This window comes from Chaetodon auriga, chromosome 4 (assembly GCF_051107435.1).
Source record: "Chaetodon auriga isolate fChaAug3 chromosome 4, fChaAug3.hap1, whole genome shotgun sequence".
NCBI lineage: Eukaryota > Metazoa > Chordata > Actinopteri > Chaetodontiformes > Chaetodontidae > Chaetodon > Chaetodon auriga.
In genome coordinates this window covers 4,457,534-4,485,009 of record NC_135077.1, presented here as the reverse complement: position 1 = coordinate 4,485,009, position 27,476 = coordinate 4,457,534, and the positions used below count along the sequence as shown (strand labels likewise).

At 42.1% G+C, this 27,476-nt stretch overlaps 2 protein-coding genes across 4 annotated transcripts in view; one reads left to right on the top strand and one right to left on the bottom strand.

The window, feature by feature from the left end:
- Positions 1 to 14,333, bottom strand: part of rab11fip4b (RAB11 family interacting protein 4 (class II) b) — a 58,186-nt gene extending 43,853 nt beyond the window's left edge. For 2 of the 3 annotated variants that reach the window (XM_076728314.1, XM_076728315.1), the window contains exons 1-3: positions 14,058 to 14,333; positions 10,194 to 10,281; positions 7,542 to 7,621 (exon numbers count right to left, since the gene is read on the bottom strand). In XM_076728314.1, the coding sequence (XP_076584429.1) occupies positions 7,542 to 7,621; positions 10,194 to 10,281; positions 14,058 to 14,210 (321 nt within the window). In that variant the 5' untranslated portion in view covers positions 14,211 to 14,333. Of the gene's footprint in view, positions 1 to 4,885; positions 5,004 to 7,541; positions 7,622 to 10,193; positions 10,282 to 14,057 lie in introns of those variants that run through there. The other variant, XM_076728320.1, reaches the window with a different exon arrangement.
- A 1,257-nt stretch (positions 14,334 to 15,590) lies between these two features.
- On the top strand, positions 15,591 to 26,332 carry LOC143319751 (uncharacterized). Its single transcript, XM_076728942.1, has 12 exons — positions 15,591 to 15,615; positions 17,884 to 17,953; positions 18,341 to 18,489; positions 18,594 to 18,756; positions 19,348 to 19,734; positions 20,335 to 20,616; positions 20,709 to 20,732; positions 21,011 to 21,112; positions 21,226 to 21,256; positions 21,589 to 21,638; positions 21,803 to 21,837; positions 25,407 to 26,332. Exons 2-12 carry the CDS (start codon positions 17,884 to 17,886, stop codon positions 25,503 to 25,505), a joined length of 1,392 nt encoding a protein of 463 aa, XP_076585057.1. The 5' UTR covers positions 15,591 to 15,615; the 3' UTR covers positions 25,506 to 26,332.
- Positions 26,333 to 27,476: the final 1,144 nt, after the last annotated feature.

Here is a 27,476-nt window from a genome sequence, read left to right as displayed (position 1 = left end):
TCCTTGTCGGGGAGTAGAAAACACAAAGAGTTCTGATGTGGCATCGAGCGATACTGCAGTGGATCAACATTTAGCCCTACAGGGATGCAGCTGTTAGCTATTCCATGTGGTGTTTGGCATATATTAATTCTGCATGAAATCACATTGTGAAACGAACATCACTACATTGCTGAGTGAGAAGGATATCGCTACCTGATGCAAACCGCATGAACAAAAACATGAGTGCACTGTCAGGAAACTGATGTTGACCTTTCGACAATCTTCCGCTAATTAGAGAGCCGCTTCGCTAACAGACAGCCAACACACAGCTCTGAGGAAGGCTTGTTGATAGCTATCATGAGGAAGTGTTCATGCTGCAGACAGTGAGAGAGTCTGCAGTGCAGCTCGGCAGTGCATGCTCACAAACAACGGTAAACAAATCTGCCCTTTCCACTCCCTCTCTGTTTCTTGCTGGTTCCCTTTTTTCATCCCCTTTTTGTTTTTTGTTGCTTCATCTTTCGCCGCCATGACTCTCTCCTGACACACATCTCGATTCTTGCCTCTCTGCCTCCCCATCTCAGTTCTTTAATCAGACCATGAAATGACTGCAGAGGCTGGCAGAGCAATCCCCTCCTCACTGTTCATCTGAAGTGCGAATGTGGAAGGAGGGGGGAGAGGAGAAAACGGATGATGGCAGTGGGAAAACAGAGAGAAATCAAAGCGTTGATAGAAGGGAAATGAGTGGATGGCAGGAGAGAGAAATGAAATAATGAATGAAAGAGAATTCATGAGAAAGATGAGATAAAGTACATGCAAGTCAGAGAGGGGTGCAGCAGTGTTGGGGGGTGGTGGATAAACAAAAGCAAGAGATGCACTCTAAACAACAGCATGTAAGAAACAGAGGATGGGGGACAAAAATAGAACAGAGCATAGAAAATAGAGACGAGGGCAACAAGATAAAGTGACAACAGTTTTTTGTGCTAACATCTGACCTGCAAACCCCACTTCTGCGGCCGTAACCCACATACACAAACAGAGGAGTCACCCAGGGAGGATGTGTGTTCACTGAGGGCGCAGAGATCAAACAAAACAAGCAGCAGATGAAGAAAACACACAGGGAAAGAAGAGACAAGCTCTGACAGGAAAGCAGATTAGAGGCAGAGAGCTCAGATGATTCCTCTGACCTGCTGGAAACCCGGAGGAGAACAAATTAACACTGCTCCATGTGACGACAAATGAGGTGTAAATTATTGATTATTTTTCTGCAGCAGCAGTAAATCTGGGCCACCATGTAGTTTTCACATACATCCAGGATCAGGTTCTATGAGGTTGGCAGCCGGTTAAGGACTGGTACGTCTTTTTAAAATGCTTATCAGTGCATGAATGATGTACAGGCCGATAATAACGCTATAATAACTGAATGTGAAGGGAAATTCGACTAAAATGTAAAAAATATTGTTCCAAAGTGTTGCACTCTGTCGTGCACTGATAAGCATTTTAAGATTTAATGCCTGCCTAGTAATAATTCCCTAAATCTCGATGCAGATTTGCAGTGGAAACAATGGTGCTGTGTTTAACTCCGAAACATGATGATTGTTTTAGGGAGGAAAGCCACTGCTGTCACCTCCATCGAGTGAAATCTCACCGGCTATGAGTTGGGGAATTTTCAGTGGAGTAACTGGGAAACTGGGCATGCTTGTCATCATAGAAACAGCTTGTTAGATTGTGATGTTTAATTCAACTTCGGTTGTATCTGCTGCCTTCCCTTCCACAAGCCTCTGCCTGTCTGTGGCCCAGTAGCCTGCAGTGTTGATAGGCTGTTACTCACGATATGAAACCAACAGAATGTACTGTGGGTGGACATTAAGGAAGACTACAGAGTGGTGACTACGGACAGAGACAGGCAGTTACATCATATCCAGGGCTATAAGCAGGTCACAATTAGCAGGTACAGAATAATTATCTATGAGCCTTATCACTCCAGATCAAATGTGTAATTCCTTCTGAGAGGTGACAACTCTCTGGCAAGTGTTTGTTTCCAGATGATTAGTGGAAACAACATTATATTAAACAGACTAAAGCTGCACTTAATGATTTTAAATTAACAACAGGTAAAGCGTGCCGTGTGAATGTGTGGACACGTAGTGACAAACCCAGATAATTATCACCAAATTGTGCAGTTGCCCCAGCTCTAGGGAGCATTATAGGACCTTTCAGCCCACTGTTTTGGTTTTACAACCTAATTAGTGTTTTGACTCCCTCTCACCGCTTGCATCCACCTCATTTCAAGCTGCATGTGGCAGCTGTTTTCAACAAAAAAGCTCAGATAAACCTACAGCACACTACCTGTCCATCACCAAACAGCAGACAAAGTTGCACTGTGTCTACACAGGCTGCGTGTTTCACTGCCAGCCAACTCACAGGTGACCTACACTCAATACTGTGCCTGAACACATCCTGTGTACACACTGATGGAGGGCTGAAGCTGCTGCCGTCAGGATCTGTGGTTCCCCTCCTTTTTGTCCTCTTGTGCCTTGGTGTTTCCCTTTCCCCTCCGCCTCTTGTCTGTCTCTCCTCGGTCTGTCTTGTGTGTGTGTTTTACTGCAGGGCGTGGCTGACGGGCCTGACCTGGCCTCCTCTCCTGAGCACACCTGTGACCAATTATTCAACCCAGACTCTGCTAACATATTGCTAATGCATATGCCTCCAATGCAGACACGGCATTAGCGACTAGCTCTTGAACACAGTGGAGCATTTAGCAGCAAAAGAGGCAGGTATTTCCCTCAGGAGTTGCTGGGGACCAAAGCTAAAAGAGAGAGAATTCTTAGATCTATCTGGAAGCTACTGACATGTCTAGAAATGAATGCTAACGTTGCTTAAATCTACTTCATGTGAATGGCTTTCTATCATGTTTGTCAGTACATCTTTATAAGCTGGTAATATGTCAGTGATGTGTTTACAGCTTGTTGCAATGTCCCCTTGTGGCAGAGAATAGAGAAAACAACTGTCATCACTGTGTGTCTCGAAATGTTCACAAGGAGGAGCACTTATTTGTGCACATTGCAGGAAGAAGGATACATCCACAGACAGCTGCTGTAACTATCACCAAGAATGTTTGACCGATTCAAGGTCAAGTCATAGAGATATTAATTTTCTCTGTTCTGCTGCAGCCCACAAAATGTACCATTTGTCCTGTCTTCTATTGATCACCTGCCTTGGCCATGCTGAGGCGTCCCTCTGTACTTACTAAATATTATTTGTGTGTGTGTGTGTGTGTGTGTGTGTGTGTGAGAACCCAAGCAGCAGGTGGGAGTGAGCTCACAAATTCTCTCCTCCAACATCTCTTGCAATAATGAGACACTTCTCACCTTTCCTCTCTTCTTTCACTCCCTCTGTCTGACAGGCACGCACACACACACACACACACACACACACACACACACACACACACACACACACACACACACACACACACACACACACAACTCTGCAGAGCTACCCTGAGGGGCTTTGGGATTCTGCCTGCCCGTCACCTCCTCCTTGTGCTATGGCAACACAACTTTACTCGGACATATTCTTCCCACTATTGGACACCTTTGCACTCACCTGAGCTTTCGTGGATCATAAATATAATCAGAAAAACAATGCAACATGTCTTCACCCAACAAAAGAGAGAGAGGCCTCTCTAATGGGAAAATGAGATTAAGAGACATTTACAAAGGATGTCACATAACAGATGTGATGGTTGCCATCAGTGAGAGGGTTAAATAGCTGTTATTAGTTTCTTGTTATCTCCATCGACAAGAGCGAAATGGATTCCTAGAGAAAAATAGTAGACGCTCTGCAGGAACAAGATGGAAGAGAGGAAGTACCTGCAGATTACACTCTGCAACCAACACTGCAGCATTGACTGGCTGCAGCCTCCACTGAGTCGAAATGTGGTGGTTGCTTTCTCATGCAGCAGTTTAGAGCTGAGGAGTATTCCACCCAAGGGAGACGTTCAATAAAACATAATAACAAAGTGAGAAGAAGAGACGCTCCGTGCAGAACACAGTATTTCAATTGCAACAGAAGACCTCTTCACCACATTTACTACAGCCTCCGTAAACGACCATATGTGCTGATCAGGAGGATAAACTCGATCTCAGAACAGATCAATTACAGTATGTATACAGCCCGGCTAAGTTGTTCTCATGTCAACAGCAGAGCTGCCATCTCTTTGAAAAGCACAGCACTTAAACGAGGTGAAGCGCACCCAAAGTGTCTATGTGCTGCACATAAAAGATGAGCTCAGCTATCTAATGTTGTAGCTTTAGCCTTCTGAATAGATCTGATTCATTGTCCTCACTGCAAGCAACAGCATCCTCGTCATCTTCAGTAACATCTGTTCCTGGAAGTCACAAGTGGGTGATCTGGATAAAATCCTCCATCACAGTATGCAGTGTATACACTGTTAACAATATATATGTACGTTTATATTACAATATCAAAATATGTTGTTTTCTGAGGGCCTAATAAACCCAGAGATATCACAGGGATAGCTGCCATGGTATAAACGGTATGACAAAATCTCTGATGGGGAAAAAGTCCAATAAAAGACAGTATTTTTAAAGATCAGTATTTTTTCATCTAAATTATTATCTTTTTATCAGTTGAAGCCAATTGTGGCAAACATGCATTGCATCATTTATCCTCAGTCTGTTGTTGTACATGAACAGGTACATTTCTATTCTGGAGAATGGCTGATTTGTTGTTCTTCCCTGTCAGTCATCATAAAGACATTTCCAAGGTTAAAACACACACACAACAGACAACTGAAGCCAAACCTGCAAACTGCACATGACACCTACCTGTCAGTGCGTGGAGAAAATGATTAAAATAAGCTAACATGGAAAACAGCACTCACCTCTTTCTGGAGTATAAGATGATATGACTGCTACCGGAAAATCATTTATAAGGCACGTTTCACAGGGAAGTAAGCAAATGAGACAGTATTTCCAAAAAAGAGAAGTGTTCTGTACTGCCCGTCAAAGACGCAGTCAGCAGCGACCGTATTGCATTTCACCCTTTGTGAATATTTTAAAGGCACTTCTCTGCTGGTATAATGAAATGTTATACTGAGCCAATGGCAGTGAAAGACTTAACTTCCCTAAACCTGTGGAGTCGGTTTGAAAGAAAAACAATGTAAAGGCAGAGTATTGATGCAAAACGTTGCACAGAGCAGCAGCAGTTATTTCTCAACAATGGAGTCGAATTGACGTTTATTTGACTTTGCTGCTGCAAAGGACCGTGATACTAATGCTGCAGGGAGTGATGCTTTACAAAGTTTCAAATTTCCCAAGAGATGAGCCTCAGGACTTCATGAAATGGGTCACATATAAGACCCGGGGATCTTCCACTCTACTCAGACTACGATGTGAGCTCCAGACGTCAGCTGGATTCAAACAAGACACGCAACATAACGCTGTGAGGCAACGAGACCAATTTACTACATCTATAAAAACTTTCCATCTGAAACACCTCAAAGACAAACAATAAAATCAATTATGGTATTGTGAAGCTATCACAGTAGATACTAAAATTAGGAAAAATTGTAACCATTTTCATCAATATGTTTAGAAGCACAACGGCTTTAAGAAATACACTTTGTCCAATAACTCATCAGGGATGTTTTGTACTGATACTGTACAAGTTAGGGTGTCAGTGATCTTGGTATGCTGTGTGTCGTCTATGTTTCTGCTGCATGTGTACATTATCTGCAGCTGAACACTACCACCAACTGGACAGAACGGTGAATTACAAGCTACAGCTACTTGGAATCCACCTCAGCTCTGTTGCTGCAGTCATTATGACTCTCAACATGGCTGTTACGTGTTTGTTCAATCGATGAAACTGCCCACAGGATATAGTGTTACTCATCTTACTGAGCATGAATATTTAGTACATTTTCTTCTATTGATTACTGAAAACCATAGTTTACCGTACCTGTAAAAATAAACAGTGTTTAATTGTTAGCTATATTTTGAATGTTTTTACCACGTTACCTTGCTGTCAGACAGGCGTTTTCTTTGGCACTATATTTTCTCAAATGCAAACAATGCTCCACACACTGGTCCACACCACCGCTGAATAATTCAGTTCAATTCAAATTTTATTTGTACAGCACCATCACATACAAAAGCAGTTCAAAGGGCTTTACATTAGAAAATGCAAAACAAAGAGCAACAAAGTGCTGATAAATAAGAACATCAATGCACATAAAGATACACTCATACATGTTGCACAAATGTGGCACGTTCATTTAAGAAAATGCTCGACTGAAAAGGTCTTTAGTTTGTTTTTTAGAGAACACAGTGTTGGTGCAAGTCTAAGAACAGCAGGCAGACTGTTCCATTCACTAGGTGCATAAATGCTGCATACCAGCTCACCAGACTTTGAAAATGACCTGGGTACATGGAGGAGATGTGACGAAGAGATCTGCTGAGGTTGTAAGCTGACAGCATGTCTAAAAGGTACTGCGGAGCCCGACCAGCAAGCACTCTGTAACCACAGAGGAGGACTGACAACAGTATTCTGAAAAAAAAACAAACAAACAAACAATTGTACTGGTAACCAATGAACGTTTCGGAGGACTGGAGTTATGAGGTCTGATGTCCTGTAATCAGTGGAGTCCAGCCTGGTCATGATAAATACATGAGCTTCTCTGATTTGGACTGAGAAAGAAAGACTCTGCCGTCATCCAGTGGTTCATTTCTTACAAGCAGCTGACGAGGGAGTCTAATAAGCCAGGTAGACAGTTGCACTGTTGTCCTCGACCATCAGGTAATAACACAAATAAATGAAACGACTTACCAAACAACCAGGAAAGAGATGCAGTTTCCACAGAAGTTTCTCCTCTCTCTTTCCTTCAGCCTCCATCAGATCTTCTTCTGTATACTCGCGCTTCATTAAGGTTTGCTCTCGTCTCCACGGTGAACAGCATTTAGTTTTTGTTGCTGTCATAATTCCTCCGTTTTATCATTTGTATTTGCTGTCTCTTCTGAAAGTCTGAACCTGCGGCGTAATACAGTGCGAGGCACGGCTGCCTGTAGGAATCTGAAAGTTCTACGCTTGAGAAAATGTAGTGCCAAAGGAAAGGCTGTCTGACAGCAAGGTGAAGCACTGAAAATATTCAAAATATAGCATATATTTACACTGATATTAAATTTTTTAGGTGGGCCTTCTTTGAGGTGGGTAACATACTGAAGGTTTTGCTGCTAGCCCTGTCCACAGCAGCACTGCTTAGCCTCCTTTCTGCTACTTCTCTCTGCTTCTCCAAACCGAGGGCATGCCAACAGCAATCTACTGCAGGTAGTACACCAACCATGCACACAACCTCACACAACCCCACTTAAAAAAAAAAAAAAGGATGATCCCTTTAATTTAGGGCAGGGTGAGATCATATGACTGTTAAAGACTGACAGTTTAAAAAACAAACAGTGGTTGGGGGTGATACATTTCTGTGGAAACCTAACAAAGGACGCATACACACACACACAAACACACACTCTTTAAACACTTACCCGATAGAAACTCTTAGCTGTCTCATACGGCCCTGTGATGAACTGTGCCCTACTTTTCTTTTTAAGGATCCCGACATAACCTGCAAAGGAAAAAACATGCATGAGTCATCTCAGTCTGAGATTTTGCAGAGCGTTCACTTCCTATTCAAGATGCTAGAACTGCATGTGCTGCTGCATAAACAATAAATGTGTAGATACAAACAGCTGGGCATTGTGTTCTGGTTCACCGACATGCTTGTTTTTCTGGTGTAAAGTGACTTAATATGTTTTCAATGAATGCTATTCGCCTGAATACCAATACTTCTGTTTACTTTCTAGTATCCCATGTTCAAAGAATGCCCTAAAGTATAAATTAACATTCATTTTCAACGTGACTATGTTCTGCAAGTCTTTCAAAAACCTCAACAACCAGACTCTCCTGTCTGGTTCAGAGAGGTAGAAGCTTCTCTGATACAGACAATCCACTTCAAAAACAGTGGGTCAATATCAGGACAAAAACCGCAAACACTCCCTGTGATGAAACTTGAGAGCAGATAAGTGGAATAATTTCTGAAACCACTCTATTATTAAGGAACTCAAATCCATCGAGAGAAACACAGGAAAAGAGTTGTGAAGTTGCACTGAGGGAAGGGTTTGCAGAGTTGACTTGAGGTAAAAGAAGCCAGACTTCCTCCAGCAAAATGCACAAAAAGCTGATGCGGGGAATGAAAACCTTCTCTTACAGCTGCAATATCAGATTTTTTTGGCCACTTGAGGTCTGAGGGACCAAGCTGTGAACACAATACTGACATATCGTCAGGTTTTAAAGGCGAAGTGTGTAAGATGTAGGCAGATCTAGCAGCAGAAATGGAATTTTATGGTTCATAATTATCTTTTCATCAGTTTCTAATCATGTGAAAAGAAGAATTGTTGCATTTTCGTCAGCTAAGAATGAGTTCTTATCTACAGAGAATGCAGGTCCTCTGCCACTGAGTCCACATGTTGCACCGCCATGTTTCTACAGCATCCCAGAGCGGACAAACCAAACACTAACTCCACAGAGCGGCACTTGCGTTTTTCATGTTTTTAATGGCCACCATAGGGGAGAGTGAGATAAGGGGTATTAAGTTGGTTGGACCACTAGGTGTCACTAAATCCTACCCACTGGACATTTGAGTTGATGTGACTAATTTGTTAGCAATAGTGGCTCATTTACATGTCCAGCAGTGACGGACCAGCATTTTCATTCATTTGGAGTTTTGCTTCTGACCTGTGGGCAAATGTAAGTAAAATATTTTCTTAAAACAGCAGCAGCCAAAAATGATGCGATGAGCGAGGATGAAAGGAGAGTGAACTGAAAGAATAGAAACAATGAGCTGAAACTCGTTATATTGATCGAAATCTGCAATGGGAACTGAATCTCAGATGGGAACTGCAGATTCAGGTGATAATTCTCCGCTGGTTCATCGTTCACCCACACATTCGGAAATAGATCATTAACTGACACTCGCGTGTTAAAATAACATATTATGCCCTCAGCAATGCAGAACTAGAAACCCAATTCATTCCAGTCTCAGTCAGTGGTAGTACCCAGGCTCTGTCCCTTCCTGTGACCTGGCTGGCCTGGGTCCACTGTAGTGGATAAACTGACCTGGTTTAACAGAGACTCTCAGTCTGTGCAGAGAACAAAGAGAGCAGGACTGCCAAAGAGGAAATATGATGAGTTGACATAAATGTTCCACTTGGTTAAGCAGGCAGCATTAGGGCTTCACTGGTGACACGTACAGAAAATACACAGTATGAGTTCATAATACTCTAAACTAACAAGCTAAATGTATTTTAGAAAGTTACCTGATGTCTCCTGATTGTGAAACTGCAAAATACGAGCCTACGCCAACAAGTTTGCTGTCAGTTAGCCAGCTGTATGGCCATGACGGACACACCACCATAAAAAAGTAAAAGGTTATCATCTCATTTAGAAACAAACAAACACTTTTTCACTGCATGGTATCCAGCCATGCAGTCAGTTTTGGCTTCATGTGCTCAGATTTTTAGATATTAGCCAACAAGCACCCCATTACAATTAGAGTTGAATTGTCTTCACATCATTTCATGGTATAATTTTGTATAAAATGTGGAAGCTTGGTTCAGATTGGTCGGTTCATACCATACCCACATACATGAAGCCACCAATCGCATATGCATTGAAGCAGCTTGGCTGTGAAGCAAATCACATGCAGAGAGACTCCGCAGCAAATGCTGGATAAAAGCACCTGAACAGGAGAACGTATTCCAACAAAAATGAAGAATGACGCCACTGCTGATAATGTTCTGCCCAGCAGTGTCACAAAAAGCACATCTTGAACATTGTAGTACTTTGAGTTAATAGAAGTGGAAATGTAACAAATGCTAAATTATTCCGAAAGCTGCAGTAAAAGCGAGCAAGACCCCGTGAGTTACAGACAAAGTGTGTTCTCTGAAGCAACACAACTACCAATTCTCTACACTGCCACTAGATTCCTCTTTCATGATTTCTTTCTGATACAGCCTGCAGGTAATGGTGACATGCACACATGTCCAAACAAAACACTACCGGAAAACAGTCGATCACACAAAAATAAACACACTCAGAAAATGTGTTCCCCCAGGAGCAACATCTGAGCTCATCCTAACCTTTCATGGTGAGGACACCACGGCAGAAGTCTTTGAAGTCGATCCTCCCACGGGCGTCGGCGTCCAGACATTTGGCCAACTTCTTCACCTGTGGAAAAGTATGGAGAAAACATGAAGGTAAACCCCAAACACATTTCTGTCAACGCACAGAAAATTATTTATAGATGAGGTTATTTTACTCCCTGTATCACTTAAAAACATTTCTGTCTCTCTGAGGTCCTGCAGAGCCTCCATTTGTGATCCATGATGTCAACACAGCACAAGCTCAAAAATGACGAGGTCTGATTTAACACCATTAATGATTCCTCTGGCTTAACACAACAGAGCATCCATTAGTGCTGTTAGCTACAATTTTGCTTTTCTTGCAAACACAACAAACACACTGTATTTATCAGTGCAAAAAAAAAAAAAAAAAAGCCAGGTACAGGATCTAATTGGTGTCAGTAGGCTATGGAAAAAATCCTATGAAATCCAGCGCTATTCAAAAACGATATATTTGCATATGTGCACTTGTGTGAGTGTGTGTCTGTGTGTGTCGGTGTGTGTTAGGTCTGTGCCTCCCACTGCCACTTTACAGCAGTAGGTTTCCCAGATAGAGAGGTGGCTGATGAGTATAAAGCAGTACATGACTCATTGCACAAAGGCTCTTTACAGAGTCGCACAGTGCTGCGAAGGGTTAGTCTGACAGTCAGAATAATCTGCCCTGCTGCATCTATTCTCTGTTTTCATTATTAATGCAACCAACATTGTATGGTTTTTAAAATGCAGAGCTTCACTGTGCACACCGTGGTGTACATTAACAGCAGCTTATCTCTCTCCAGCAGACCGCCTGAAACTTCTCTCAAAGACATCATCATCTGTGCTGTGCCATGCAAAAAGGGCACACAATACTAAAACCCCGTAGGCCTATAACCCCAGTAACAAACGTCTAAATGACAACAGTTTACTGCCTTTACCATCTGGAAAGTCGTACAATGTTTATAGCTCCACTGGACTCTGCAATGTTTATTACATGGCACCAAGTGTTTGTTTGACCTCACAACATACCAACAATGATGGTTTTGATATTCTTAACCTCAGGATCACCGAAGGTTACGATTGTCGAAATGATGACAGAAGACGAGTCATTAAAATCAAGATGGTTTATCACATTGGGATTTTGTACGGCCAGCAAATTCATGGGAATCTGTCCGTTGGTTAGGAGATAGTGAATGTGCAAAGTTGACATTTTGGCCTGATGGAGGTGCACAGATCTGCAAAATGAACACAAATCATCTTCTGTGGGTCCATTATAGTTTTTAAAATATTTTTTCAAGTAAAAGCAGAAAGTGATGATGTCCATGAACCATGACAATATACAATAACTTGAACAGACATCTGACCGGTAGGTGTATTCTTCACAGAGCTGCTGGCAATCAGACAGACGGATTAAATGGCAACACCATCCTCAAGCCCTCAAACAACTTTTAGCTTGAATCCAGGCTGATGGCAGTGGGGTGGTTTACTAAACGAAATCTAACATACCTCATGTGCAATATCACACATTTGTATAATGAAAGTGGCCAAAGCATGCTCACCCTGACTCATGGTCCTCCCACATCCACATCACTGAAGAGGGCTGCTGCCTTTAAGCACCCTGCACCACGGCTGAATAATGCATTATTCTCTTCGCATGCTACCCAGAGCACAGCCATTTCAATTTTAACAGCACTAATTTTAGCAAAGTTCTGTGACTGAAATGGAAACAACTTCAGGGTTTTCCCTGGTTAAAAAAGTTTGGACGTTCATGCTTCAACTCTGAAAGGCAGAGATAGCGCTTCAGTAACAGTCCACAGTCGACATAATACAGCTGAGAAATAGTGCATTGTATATTTTTACAACAAAGGGCACACACACACTCTCATGGCTCATCTCACACCCTTGTAACCATCATCTAGGCAACTGGGTCACATGCATAGTGCAGCTGATTAAAGCATTTTGAGTTGTTTTAAATTGAGGTCACTTGAGGACTTAGATCAATCTATCTCTTTGGATCAAACCCAATTCCTAATTTTAGATTTGTATAAATCAGCCGGTCCTGTTCAAAACTGTTGACAGCCTCGACTATTGTTTCTGTCTCGTCCTCGATTTTGAAGGACAAAGTGAAGGGGACAGAAAAGAGGCCAGACGAAAAACTGTCGGATTGTGTGAGCGTGCGTACAGACAGGAGATGTAATGTGGATGTGTGTTTATATCTGTACACAATCTTATTTCGGTCACATCTTCATCATAAGATATATGTGATAGGATCTACTAACATGTAGGTGCTTGAGATACAACCTGCATCTACTTCATCCTATCAACTGATTCCCCAAGTCAGCAGAGAGCTTCCCCCAGGAGCTAATCAGTGCCTCCACAATGTTCCCGCTGAGCAACACTGGGGAGCCAATCAGCGACAATGTTCAATTATCCTGACATGCAGTGAGACAGAGAGGCACTGTGATACACACACAGATGAAAAACATCTAAAATACAACCAAAAACACCCCTTATTCATCCTAAACTGAGCTCTCTGAGTCAAACAGGTTACAGAAGACGCCACCGTGTTTTCCACTGTTGTGCAGTCACGGCTTTCATCGTGAATTAACCAATACAATACATTAGATACACTGACTAATAATGACATACAGATTCCAGTGTTTGCTTCTAAATTTACAGTCATTCAGTTACCAGTATAAATGGGAATAACCCAATACAACCACAGCTTGGCATCAGAGCTGAGGGAAAGCTGTGAAAGAGGACAGGACAGCTAAATCTATGCAGCAATCAATAAACCCCCGTTTGGATTTTCCTTTCAGTCCAAAATACACTCCGACGCTAAGCATTTTCTAAACTGTCAAACAACAGACACGCAGCACCCACCCTGGACAGTTTAACACACCTTAGATTCGAAATGTGAAGGATAAACTCTTTAAAGCACTGGATTTTTGAAAAGGGTATTCAAGAGTTTTTCAGATGTTATCAGATTAACACATCATTAAAAACATTTTTGAGGGACCCCTTAAATGATTTGTTACCAAGGAATGTCATAAAAGCTGAAAAACAATATCATGAGTGGTCTCTGGTGGACAAATGTAATAACATCACATTCTTTAAATGACTTCAAACACTTCACCTTTAGTTACTGATCGATCAACATACACAACAAAACCACCATTTCAGAACTAAACTGACATGACTCAATACCTCAGTGTGGCCAGTTTATCAGTCTCTAGCTTTACTGCACTCCTCTGCTGGGCCGGTTTGCTCAGTAGTTATCATTCACAAATCAGCCTTGTCTCTTTTTTTATTGGATTTTGCCAAATGAAGAGAATAATGGTTTTTACCTGAATCCCCACACCAGGTCACAAAATTTAGTCTAACAGTCTGCACTTATTAAAGTAATGAAAAAATGTTAATATTTCCACCAGTGTGTCCAGTAAACATTTTGCAGCTCCAGGACAACTTGCCAACTATCTTCTTCAGAGAGGTAGAGCAGCAGAAGGCTGTTTTACTGGGGTGCCATAGCTGTTCCCACTGTTCCCACTGTTCCCACTGCACTGCTAAGGAACCAACACTTCTTTCTGCTTTGGCTCCAACCGGGAAAAGTTCAATCACGAACCCTCTCTGTCGCTGAGTAAGCCTTTCCATCATATGACAACGTGAAAACCTGCATTTCTATCTTTCCACGAGGTCAGGTACGGTTGTCCACTGAGCTTCAGATAAAAGTGAGGGCGTGTGGCGACGTCTGTGGCACCTTACTTCACTGTTATGGCGGAGGAGAGCCTATAGTTAAGGAAAAGGATAGTAAATAAACAATTAGTGAAGGCCCACACGTATCCTCACCTGTTCTGCTTGACCAAACTGAGAGCCCAACTGCACCAAGTGTGCCGGGTGGATAAACCCGTCTGAGTCCTCGTCACACACGTCGAACACATCTTTGAGTTTCCTTACAAATGTCAGCAGCTGCTCCGGCTCAGGAATAAAGTCTTCGTCCATCCCCCTGCTGCTTTATCAGTCTTCTTTCGGGGTGTTTCACCCCGACGTGACTCACCGTAGCACCATGTTGTTTGGAAACAGCTCGGGCTGCGCGCGCGTGTGCCACAAGAGCTCGTAGGTGCTGGTGCTGCGCGCGAGAGGAGGAGTGATGCTGATGGACGGAGCCCCCCAACCCGGAAGCAAAGGGAAGCGCTGCTGTAGAGGACCACTTTCCCCTCACCTCCCACTCAGTTTGTCATCACTTTGTCAGCTTCACTGAAGTGTTTGTTAGCACAACGGTTCACAGTGCCACAGTGAGCTCAGGGTGGACAGAGGTATAAATATACACATTGGCTATTAAGAAGCCATATCCTGACATTTCATCTCAGCAAAACTCCACACAACAAACTAACTGCAAGAAAATGTAAGATTTTCATAAGTGCAAAAAGTGGCTTGTGAATAAAAACGGATCTTCATTTAGAGGCTAAGCATGTGCAAAATGGCAAAGCTAACATGCTGAAGTTAAGTAGGTCAACCATGTTCACAATCACAATTTAGCATGTTAGCATGTTAACAAGTGATAATTAGCAATAAATGTACAGCTGAGACTGATGGGAATGTGACAAACTAAAGATTTGTGGGAGAAAAAAAAAAAATCTGATGTCAGAGAATCACCAACGCCAGCAGGACTTACCGTCTGCTAGCCATTAATGTCCGCACAAAATTTGGTGCCAATCCATGGAGTAGATGGTGAGGTTTTTCTACAGGAAAAAATTAAACTTTAACCTACTGCTGCCAGAGGAAAGGACAAGGGATAATAAACACCATAGCCTGTCTGTTCCATCCAATAGCTGCATTTACAAACAGTATATAAACATTTAGCAATTCTAACTTCTCTCACAAAGACATGTAGTATTTAATACTGTTTCAGCTGTGCCATGTAATGATGGTCATTATTATCTGTTTATGCAGCACCAGCCTCCACTAACGGTATGTGTACTCACAGGAGGAGTTATGGTTGTTGACAAATACATTAATAAACACTTTAATCTGCTCACAGCTACATTATAGTCTGTTCTAAACACTTTATGAAATGTTTATATGCTGCTAGAAATGTGAAGGACTTTCAGGGTTGCAGACCTCTGACGTGTCTATATGTTTATATCATGCTTTAGTCCTTTGCACAGTATTATGAAACGCTGCATTTATTCAGACTTCCACAAACTTGCTGTTACATGATGACTCTGGTTTTATTTTTATATCAGTCTCTAATATGCAAAAAAAAAGAGAAAAGAAACAAGCTAAGAATAAAGGTTTGACGTGAAGAAAGTGGAACAACAGTTGTGACTCAGTTTCATGTCCGAATATTACTTCACATTTCTGTGATTTACAGCAAATGGACAGACATGCATTTCCCAGAGCTAAGGTGAGTGGTCTTAAATCATGTCTCCTGTTTCTGGTGGCACCCCTTTGGTCTTTGTGCCGGGGTGGAAGTATTTCTCAACACCCTCTAATTTTAGGCTCTTATCAGAGACGGTTTTAGACCCAGGACGGAGGGTGAATACTCGTAATAAGATAGTGGAACAGAAAGCAGCAGTTCCGGGATCGCATGCATGTAAAATCCCTGATTTATGAGGAGATGTTGTGCTACTGTCTGGAGAAAAGAAATCGTACTTTGCATTGTACTGTATGCTGATGATTGGGATTATGATGCTGAAATATGACTGACTGTTTGTTGTGTAAATGAGCAGTGTAATATATCCACCTCAAGATTACCTCCTGATGGATTTAAGAGGCGGTGGTGATGCATGCATGCAGATCGTGAGCTGCATTTCAAACAAGTGTGTATTTAAGGGCACAAGTATGTCTGAAAATGTCTACTCTGTCATGTGTAACACAAAGACAAGAAGCTTGTCTCTCTTCTTACGCCTTCCTGCAAATAAGCATGGTTAAAATGGGGAAATTTGGGATTATATTTAGAAACAATTACTCATCTTCTTCTTCTATACACCACCAGCTCACCAGTAACCACTCCATTTTCTCTGTACTTGACACACACCATTGTGTTTGCGTCCCTGCACATACTTGTTTAGATATCAATGACGCACTCAAACAAGCACTTCTAAAATATCGTCCTCAGAGGAGATTCTTGAAGGAATTGAATTACATTGAGAGTGTGCGCTTTAATTCTGCGTTCGACTCTCTTCCCTCTGTTGCGCAAACGAAAACTACTTCTGCTTCACAGAGGTTCAAGTTTGGAGTTGTTGATATAGAGTTTATAAACATCTTGTTCCATCTAACAGTAAGCAAATTCTTGGTCACTATTGTCCAGTTTCACTTTTCATCCATTGTCTGGAGACAGAGCTGCTAACTTTTCTCCCCACAGTTTTAAGCCTGCTTTGAACAACAAAGGACCAGCTATTGTGTGGACTCTAATAAAGTTGTTTTCAGACCAATTTTTCCAAAGAAAACTTTCCATATTTTATGTTTTGGAGAGATGCAGGCCAGTTACACCAGTAAGAAAACAATACAAACACACACACACACACACACACACACACACACACATACATACAAAAAGACACTAATGGGCTTAAACATCTAGTAGACAAGGACAATGTGAAAGGCTAACATTTACTCACTGAGGCTGATTTTCAGCACAACTTTGATTTATGATCGAGGATTTGAGGTGACAGCAGATATGTTTGAGGAGAACTTGAAAGCATCTCATTATTGTGGTGGAAGTTCTGTATCCTGATCCTGATCCTGATCCTGAAGGAAGGAGTTCACCGGGAGACTTCATATGTCTTCTGCAGAAGTTATTTATTGCAGGCTTGGTGCATCAAGGAGAAGTTGATGAGCAACACAATGTCCACAAGTGAACCAAGGTAGTGCCACACCAAATCCTGAAGATGTCCCTTCTAATGGGGTGTATTAATACCCCCAATGTCACATGTTTTTCCTTCTACTCCTTGAATTATTCCCTATTATGGATATTCTATATCTGCCTTCTACATTTGTGGTACTCTATTGGATAGCCAAAACCAAACATCAGCTCCTACCCTCTAACTGAGGACACTTTGACCTAATTCCTTATTAAAACGTGAACTCAAGCAATCCTCCCTGAATTGGTCCGGTCTATGTCTGTACAGTTTGTCTATAAGACCTTGGTTACCTCCATAGCAAGAACAGAGAGAGACTTCCTATCTGCTGTCTGCTAGAGTGGTCTCTAGATATGGTGTTAATGTGTGGCTGTCTGAGGTCTCTGTGTTCTCCAACAATGAGACCTCTGGGCTCCAAACTGTACAGAAGGTCTGTGATAGAAAATTCCTTCACAATTATCAAGCACAGCCATCACGTCCTAACGGCACCAGACGACATGTCAGGGAGTATTTTCTTTGCTGTGTCTCCGTTCAGTTCCTGACAGAGAAACATTTTTTACATACCGTTCAGTGAGACGCAGGCCTGCCTCTATTTATTCTCATCATGCCATGCAATTCAGCTCGTGGACTCCCAAAAAGGAAGTGTGTTTACACTTTACTTCCCCCATCGTTCTGTCTTCAAGAGGATGTCATACGTATTAAGAAAACAGAGAGAGAGAGAGAGAGAGAGAGAGAGAGAGAGGGAGGGAGAGAGAGAGAGAGAGATTAGCTCAAAACTTCAAAACTCATTCAGTCTTCTTCTTGGGTCAAAGATGCAGGTTGTTCGTGGTGGACAATCACTTTGGATATACACTCTGCTATTTACTTCTCTACAACTCTGGGGTAAGTATCATCCTGTGGGTGTTCCTGACCACATGATTTCTTTGGTTTTGTCTTACAGCTAAAAAAAATCAACAATATGTTTCCACTTCAAATAACTATTTAATGATTTCTGGGTGATAAATAAGAAGTAAACAATGTTGAAATTGCCCTAAAATGTATCCTCATTAACAGAAACTGTGTGCTGCAAATGCACTAAATATTTAAGTTATGGGCATTTTCACTATTTCGAGTTCTGAATTTTCTCATCAGCTGCAATCAGCCGTTTGGTACAAAGTGAGCGTCACCACATGTTGCAACTTAGAGCTGCACTGTTGCCACAGCTCGAAAGGACTTGTGAAACTCAACTGATTCCTGCTGTACAATATGCTGTACCTTTCACTTGTCTAGGAGGATTATCAGCTTCCACTTCCTCTCCCACTCTCCCACCACCTGAACTTGACATCTATTTGAGGACAAAGGACTCAGTGGCTCTTGTCTGCCGGGCCCCAGAGGGCCAGCACGGGCTTCTATTCATGTTGTACCATCACAGAGAGAAGGTAAAGGATTTTTGGGGTGTGTTTGTGTATTTTCTGTCGTGTTTTGTGCTACCACTGGGCTATCCTGTGATTTCATTTTTCTCTGTGCTTTTTCATTCACTGAGGTGGACTCACGGGAGCTGAGGTCTGCTGCCAAGGAGGTCCAGTTCACTGTGAGAGTAGAGGACCTGGATTCAGTCCAACCTGAACTCTTCTGCTGTCTGTACAAGGACCAGGAGGGTCGTTACAGTGCTTTCAGTCCATATTTGCAGCTGGAGCACCAAAGAGGTGTCTGTATTACTTGCATTTCAACCTACCACACACACACTTCATGGTTGTTTTAAAAAACACAAACATATCACACAAATCATTACTGTCATAAACTGAAAGAAGAGAATATAGGGTTTAACCTGCGGCGCCACACTTTATTAAAAGCGCAACAAAAGAATAATTAGGAGTTAATCTGTTCAATCTGCACCCAGTCCTAATTCGACATGTAGTATAAAATAATAAACACTCCCATCCGCTCCTCTCCAAACCTCAAAACACACTGCTGCATGCAGGTGCACTCTGTGGTCTCTTATTGTCCTCCGCTCCGTGGGTGTGTTTAGTGGTAGTTACATCCTGCCCTTCATATAGAAACCACACACCCCTGCACACACACACACACACACACACACACACACACACACACATCAAACACAATGTTGACAGTTAGAGGGGGACGTATGTCTGGAAACTGTGGCAAACCAAAGTCGTTAGCATTGTCTCAGGTTTTGAAGGACTTTGCTTCACTGAATGAAATATGTAAAAGTAACGAGGCCACAGAAACACAGAGATAATTGTTTCATTTTCCCCTCCTTTTCTGTTCTTCTCCAGATGCCGCCCCTACTCGCTCCATACCCTCTTTCCCCCCTCCAGTCCTGTCTGTGCAGCCCTCTACCGGTGCAGTAAAACGTGGGGACATGCTATCCTTCAGCTGCTCAGCCCCCTCCCTTCTGCTCCAGCCTCAGTCCCAGTCCAGTTACAACAGTAAACCAGTGACCTTCTTTTTGCTGAGGAGTCCTGAGGGAACAGGGGTGACATCCATTGTCCCACAATCTCAGGCCAGTGAGCTATCAAACCCTGAACCGCAGCCGGGAGTCTTCACTGTGGGGCCAGTGACGGGAGGAGAAGAGGGCGAGTACTCCTGCCTCTACCAGACCACCGAAAAAAGGGGACTGGTTAATTCAACTGTCAGCAACATGATTCAAATCACTATAACAGGTGAGGGTGTTCCACGTGACGCTTTGTTCTCAGGGCCCTCAAACTGTAGAACCTTGTTACCCCATTGACTTCCTTTAAATCGTTACTAAAAGCTGATGTTCACAGACCTGCTTATTTACACTATGTTGGATTTTCTTCTGATTAACTTGGTCCAGCTCAATTGATCAAAGTCGTCATTCTTATTTTATTGCTCACGGATATTTTTTTTTGTCAGTTTGAGATTTGAGTTTATGAATTAAATATTCTAGCTATTATGACACAAGCTTTGTGACACAAATATTCCAGTTGATAATTATTATATGCAGCTTTTGACTGATCTAATTATTTTCATTATGTATTAATCTGCTAATTTTTCTGAATGAATTAAGAAATTGTTTTGTTTCTAAAATGTCAGAAAATAGGTCCACTATCACAATATTTCAATATAAGTCAAACTTGACATATTTTAATTTCTTGTTTTGTCTGATCAACAGTCCAAAATCATCCAAAAGCAATAAATATTCACACTTAAGTGGTGAGAACTCGTGTTTTTTTCTATTGATACACATGGCAGCACCTTTCACTCTGGCTAATGTTTGCTCTGTTTTTGTCCATTGCCAGACGCATTGCCAGTGCCCACCCTTGTTCTCCAGCAGCAGACAGACGTGGGACATTTGCTGTGCACAGGCTCGGCAGCGTACCCTGGTGCTGTGTTCTCCCTCTACCTGGCTGATAGTGAACTTCCTGTCACCACTCACCATGCCACCTTGATCCACCATCAAGCCACCTTCCCAGTGCCAGTCCAGGACACTCTGGTGGCTTTGTACCAGTGCCAGTACAGTGTCCTCCTGGGGAGCAAGTGGAGCAACTCTGAGCGCAGCCTCCCTTTGGCTGTAACCAAAGGTACAGATTGAAGCTTTGTGCTATGTGTGTGGCTTAGTTAGAGTGTCATTTAACACAGAATTTGACTGTTTGCCTCTTTTCTTGTCTTTCAGGAACTTCTGCTCCATCATCACCAGGTAGACCTATGATAGCATGTCGTTACTTCATATGAGGTTTTATTGAATGCTAATTTTCAGTGGCAGGGAGTAAAGACAAAAAAATGACTCAGACTTCCTGCAAAATTAAAAGGCATCGCAGCTGCCTCAGCTGCAAGGAAGCCCATTATTTAGCAGGTGAGGTAGCAACAGGTACCCTGAATCATGCTTCCACTCCAGTGACCATGAAAAAAAAAAATCTAATATCTCACTCACAATCACTTTTGTATCTCACAATAATGCCAGTGTGATGTCTGCAGATGTGTCTGGTGTGGACTGGCCTCTTGTACTGGGCTCTGCCTCTGCTGTGGTATTGTTCCTCTGTTCAGCTGTGCTTGTGGCTGTGGTTGCACACAGAAAAGGTATTTCACACATGAATCTTTGCTTTCTCACAGATTCGTTTATGCTGTTGTGATAGGCTTCCTTTGTGAAATGTGTCATTTCCTCTCTGATGTCTTTTCACCCTTCTTTACAGTAAAAGCAGCAGCCGAAGAAAAGAAGAAAAGGTATCGTCCTTTAAGTGCTCATAAGGCTTAAGGATGGTAAAGTTTAGACCATTAAATGACTGTTTGTCTATGCAGAATAGTGTTGTCCTCCTAAGGTTATCACTGAGTGAGATTTACTGTGAGCCCCATGACAGCCATGACACACGAGCGACATTTAGAGGCAGCGTGAACTGAAAATATGTTCCTCAAGTTGGCAACAATAGATACTGTTTCATTTCATATTATTTGTCTTTATTTATCTCTGATTTGGGGCTATCAAGTTGATTTTCATACAACATAATACACAAAATGCATTATTGCATTGCTGCATTAATATTGTGGTACTGTTTCAGACAGGATGCACAGTTCTGGACTCAGGTTCATGCTAAGGACCATGTTGTTGGTGAGTTTATGATGGCATTCATTGCTAGTTGATTGTCTGTTCATTCAGCTTTTTCTAATGCCTTTTAGGTCATTTTCACAGTTGCACAGTGCAATGCATGAATATTCCAAGCGAAGAGACATTCTGATACAAACCACTTCCTTTTTTTGTTTGTTTTTTTGCAGACCTTACATTGAGGCGTACAAGCATCACCTCGCAGGTAAATATGAAACGAGAGCTGAACCTACAATTGCTAATAAAAATAATGTTCAAGCTTGCAGAAGCTTCCTTTTCCTTTGTACTATTACAACACTTTGAGTTAAAACCCCTTAACAGTGTTAAGCGCTCTGCCTGTCTAATGACAAGTACTCGTGCCCGACATCACTGGAAAACAATCACAGCAGCTGCACAGTCAGCACCAACAACAAACAAACAAGCCATTATAAAACTAAGGTAACTCACCAGTGAAGTCTCACAGTGATCCAACAATCAATAACACGACAAAAACAATCTGGTTACACTGTCCTAATGTTCCATGTTTTCTCCATTATAACTGAAGTAAGCTTCTACACATAGGTGACATGTTGGTCTCAGGATGGCCGCTGCACTCCGATTGACACCTCACTTGACCAATTCCATGTCATGTCTACAGCTGCCAATAACCAATGAGAGTCTGTGTGGACAGGCAAAGCCGTGTTCTCTTCTTTTGCGTAAAGATTGAGCCAGTTGCCACTGATTGTGCAGATGACTGGCACTTCATGTAGCAATGAAATATCAAAAATGAGAATATGCTGCTTCAGTGGGTAATTTACAGCTAAATCAAGGTATTTAGTGTCAATAGGGAAACTATACAGGGTTTGAAATGATGAATATAGTAAATGGCCTGAGTGCAAAGATAAATAGCCTAAATATAAGTATACATATCTATAATAAATGACCATTTTTTTTGGAGAAGGCCTAGACATACCTGTCTGTTGTATTGTCATCAATTTTAACCAACTCAAACTAGAGAAAGGCTTCATGTGCTGATCCCGCTGTTGTTCCAGTTAATAAGGCTCAGATATAGTCATCGGCTGGCATCTATTTACAAAAAAAAAAAAGAAAAAAAAAAATATTAAGGTGGAAATAAAAACCTTCTACTTCAGTGTGTTCAAACTTCTATTACTCAATGGTAGCAGCACTTACAGTGGATATGCATTTCAGGCTGATTTTACAGGACTGGTAATTAAAGGATAAGGCTTGCTGGGTTTTTGTTTTTGTCAGCAAATCCCATGAAGAGACTAAAACCAAGAAAAGACCAAAATCAACTGTTTGCTAGTCTGTCTCTTTTTACTTTATTAGTCCCCCAGACTGTCTGTGGCACTCAGTCTGCAGAAGACATTGATCTTTGAAACAGGTTACAAATATAGGGTTTCATCTTTGAAAAAGGCTAAATATTTTGCTAAAACAGCTGGACACTGGAGTTCTTGGCAACTCCAGTGTCCAGCTGGACACTGGTGTTGCCAGTGTCCCCACCAGGAGCATCTATAGGAGAATACATTTACTCCTATTTGAGTAAATGTACATTTGTTGAAGACTATTTTCACCTGTGGATTAATATTCATTTGGTGTTTTGACCATTTAAGACATAAAAAAACGGCTTTATTGTCATCCATGTGCATACAGGGAGGCACAGCACATCTACAGCAGCAGGACGGTGTGTGTGGGGTTGACTCAAAATCACCTGCAGTGCCCATAATTATCGTAACGAAGGGATGAGACTGTTCATGCATAGTGCTGTTTGCTGACATTTCATGTGATTTGTTGACAATAAGAAAAAACATATGACCAGACTTATCCTTGAAACGTGTTAAACTTTGCAATAGCAGCAGCATTCATTTCGACACAGGCATCAAATAACATGTGACATCAGTCTTCCTCTTTCTTTTTATTTGTGGTATTTCTGAGGCCTCAATGTTTCTCCTGTAGATTCAGTGTGACCAATAACTGTAAACTTCCCTGATCCCTATGCTGTAAACACACACACACACACACACACACACACACACACACTCATGCACACACAGCTGAACATATGTACACACACACCACCGACCACCAAGCATACTGTCAGCCCACGCATATTCCTTATTAGTGCTGTCGTGCAGGGGGTTGGATCCGCCTCTCATTAGCTGTAATCACTTTCATTAACTGGCTTGATGAAGGGCTCCCATTAGACTAAAGGCTCTCTCCTTCTCTCTGTGCTCCTGAACAACCGTCTTAGAGGACATAATGCTGTCATTTCCAGCTGGCGGAAAGACTAACCAGCTATCATGAAAACAGCCATGACGGGAACTGAATATTTAAAGGTCGTCTCCACTGAACAATATGTTTTTTTCAAGCTTATGTCCCCTAAAATGTCTGGCCTTGGTTATACTTGTATCTGTGCAAAGTCTGTCACTGGAGGGAGATGCATGTACACTTCCCTGAAATCTGACATTCAAACATGCTCCGGCCAAGTTACATTTAGTCCATCATAAATTGGAAAGCCACTCGCTGTCTCACTATCCCACTAACACCCACTAACATCTGGCTTTTGTCTCCAGTGTGAAAAGCTACAATTGGCATTCATTCCCGGGTCAAATGACTCAGCTGGAGTTAAGGGTATTTATCAGCTCCAGCTCTGATTGGCACTGATGGAAACATGACCTGTGGGTGGACACGCTGATTTTCGCCCCTTTTCCAGAGTGATGCTATGACGTGTGCTGAAGTTCCGGATGTTGTCGTTGATTCAGTCGGTAAAAGTAACTCCAGTAATGTTGTCTCTGGCCTCTGTGCTGCTTTCTACTGTTCCCGGTTTTCTGGTGCATTCATGAAGACCAAACAGTAATTCAAACCTGTCTCCTGGCAATGGAAACGGAATTTCAGCGGTTTACCCATGTTTACAAAACCTGCATATATGTGCTAATTTTGGTGTAACATAATATAAAAATCTCAGCCAGACGTAATCATCTTTAGCAAACTTTGATTTGACCTCTGGCACATAATTACTTAATAACAGTGTGACAATGTGAACACACTGCAGCACAGTTGCAGATATTTTTGTATGTTTCACAACCACTACCATTCTGTGCCATTCTGTCACATCTGCTTGTCCTTGATTTTGGTGCACAACAGACTCCACCTGTGAATCCGGGTCTGACTGAGGCTCAAACGGCTCCTTCTCGCCAATATTTGCTCTTTCAGTGCATGCTACTCTTTCACTGGTCAGCGGTGGTGGGCAGAGCAAGAGGCCTGAAGATGTGCTTCCACCCCCATTTTTACTTTATTGGAGGTCATAGTGGTGGTGCCGAGGTCTGACAGATAGAACTGCAAAAAAAAAGCATAATTGGTCCATTGTGGCGACATCAGAAATTGTGAACATAGGGACTCTGTCAGTGCGGTAAAGAGGAAGTAACAGAAGAGGTTACAGCAGGAAGAAATAGGAAAAATCCCCCCACAGAGGAAGGCAGGACATATCTACCTCATTTCACTTTCACTAAAGTCCTTGCTTCATTACACCAAAGATTAAAAGCAGATTTCTACAAAAGAGAAAAGAATGTAGACCACACTCGTGTCCAGGGATTAGCAGAAAATGGGACGTATTTAGGATGATGTATCAGCAGTTATGAAAGTGATATGTGTCGCGCTGCATTCAGGTACCCAGACAAAGGGAATCTCTTTTAACAGTAAAAGCGATATGAGTTATGCTGCAGGAAATTGCATAAAGCCCAGATCTTAAACAGCTTGTACCTGTGTGTTTATGTGCAGGAATGGGCCAGGCTGGACACAACTACCGACACAGCTTCCAGATCCCCTTTATGGAACTCAATGTCCACATTCACAACCCCGATCCATCCGATGCAATAGAAATGTTTGTTCTCTCTCTCTCTCTCTCTCTCTCTCTCTCTCTCTCTCTCTTTCTCTCTCTCTGTGTGTTTATACTTTATTCCAGTTTATCAGTGTAGCATCAGCTGGGGTTACACAGCAGGACAGGAAGGGCTATTTCCTCAGTTCCTATTTCATGTGTGGCAGTAAAATTGTAAATTTTGACAGGACAGGATGTTTGTTTGATCTTACATGTTACTTTGCCAGCGAATCGAAATACAGATTTTATCATTATTATTCTGAAGTTTGCATGTGTTTTGTGAATAACTTACCTTAAGCTTTTATTCTTGACCTTGGAAAAGGCAGATGACAGAACAACCTCACCACAATGTCCTTTAAGCCGCTCTGCAGCTTTCCATTATATCGAAGGATCTCCATCAGCAGATGCAGAACAGATGTCATGAAGTTCAGTAACAGCTACCACATGGACTTTGAAGTGAGGCTGCTTTGTCAAATAATGTAGCTGTTTAAGTGTTTTTAACTAATATGCTTGGTCATTTTTTGTCTGAGACACAACACTCCGTGAAATGGGCCTGCTGTAGTTTTGCTAAATATTCTGCAGAGGGCAGCGTTTCAATATAATTTGAATGTCAAAAACACCCCTACAGTACAGCATACAAAACAGGACCTTTGTTTAGTGGAACAATGTGACTGTGACGTGCATGAAGCCAAGCAAACCTGGTGCATCCACAGTGATACGACAGCCGCTGATAAGTGCCGCAGCTGACAATGTGATCGCGGAACAAGCTTCGACCCCAAGGACATTGTGTTTGAACTCTTATATCTATATTTGCTTTTTTCTACATTGTAAGAAAATGTGCTGAGACTTCAATACTGTGGGAAAGTAAAAAGGTAAACAGACTCAGGAGGGAGATACACCTCCCACCTGTTTCTTTGTGGTTTTTATGGTGGACAATAACTCAGCAGAGAAGGGCTGTCATTGTACTTCAGGAAGAAGCAGAAAGCCAACTCTGGATTAGTGCTGAGTTTTATTACATTTTACTGTCCTCGGTGGCAGCGCAGGGCTTTCTATCTGTGGCACACATAGGGACACAGGGAATATATTTATTCATTTCTCTTTCATACACCAGACAAAAACAAGATGAAATGCGGGGACGGACTTTGATGAATTTAAGGGTTGCAAACTCTGCATGATGTCTCGCTCATATTCATGTCTGAGTCATAGTTTACTCTTTCTGTGTGGTCACACGCAAGCATATGCACACACAGTGAAAATGTTCAGCTCTAGATAACGACATTAGGCAGATCTGTTTGAATAAGAGGCGTAATAACAATAAGGGGGCTGAGCGATGTGAGTTCAACATGCTGATGAGCTCAAGTGGCACGCTGGCTTGTGGCAGCCTCACCCTGTGCGTCTCTGTGTGTTCATATGAGATATGCTGAATTATGAGTCAGGTCGATTTTAAATGACATTTGCAATCTTGACACAGTCATTACACTTTTAATGCCATCCCGTGCTCTATCTCCCAATGCATTAGCTGTATATGCAGAACATGATGGTGTGTGCTGAAATTTAAGACTGTGGGAGGTTTGGCATTTCATCTACAGCCTGAAAGTTCAGACACCTGATTTGGGTTCATAATTTGAGTCTGATGCAATGCACTTCACTGATTTAGTATGTCATGACTAAAGCGAGCATTTAAGATTAGGTTGGGTATTATGTTTCAATTATGCTTTGTCCATACATCACGCCCAGGTTTATCTGTTGTTTCTACAACATTGTAATTGACCAAAAGTGACAAAGTCTGCCCGGGGAGCATGTCATGGTGGATGAATGGGTCAAGCCTCAGCTGACTTCTTATATCCAGTTTCTTCTTTTATTATTTTCAGTTTTGTGCTGCAGTTTGTTTAGATTTAGGCCGATTGTCAGCTTGTGGTCTTGGGGAAATGTTAATTATGACGTTGTAGGAACACCAACATGGTGATCGCACG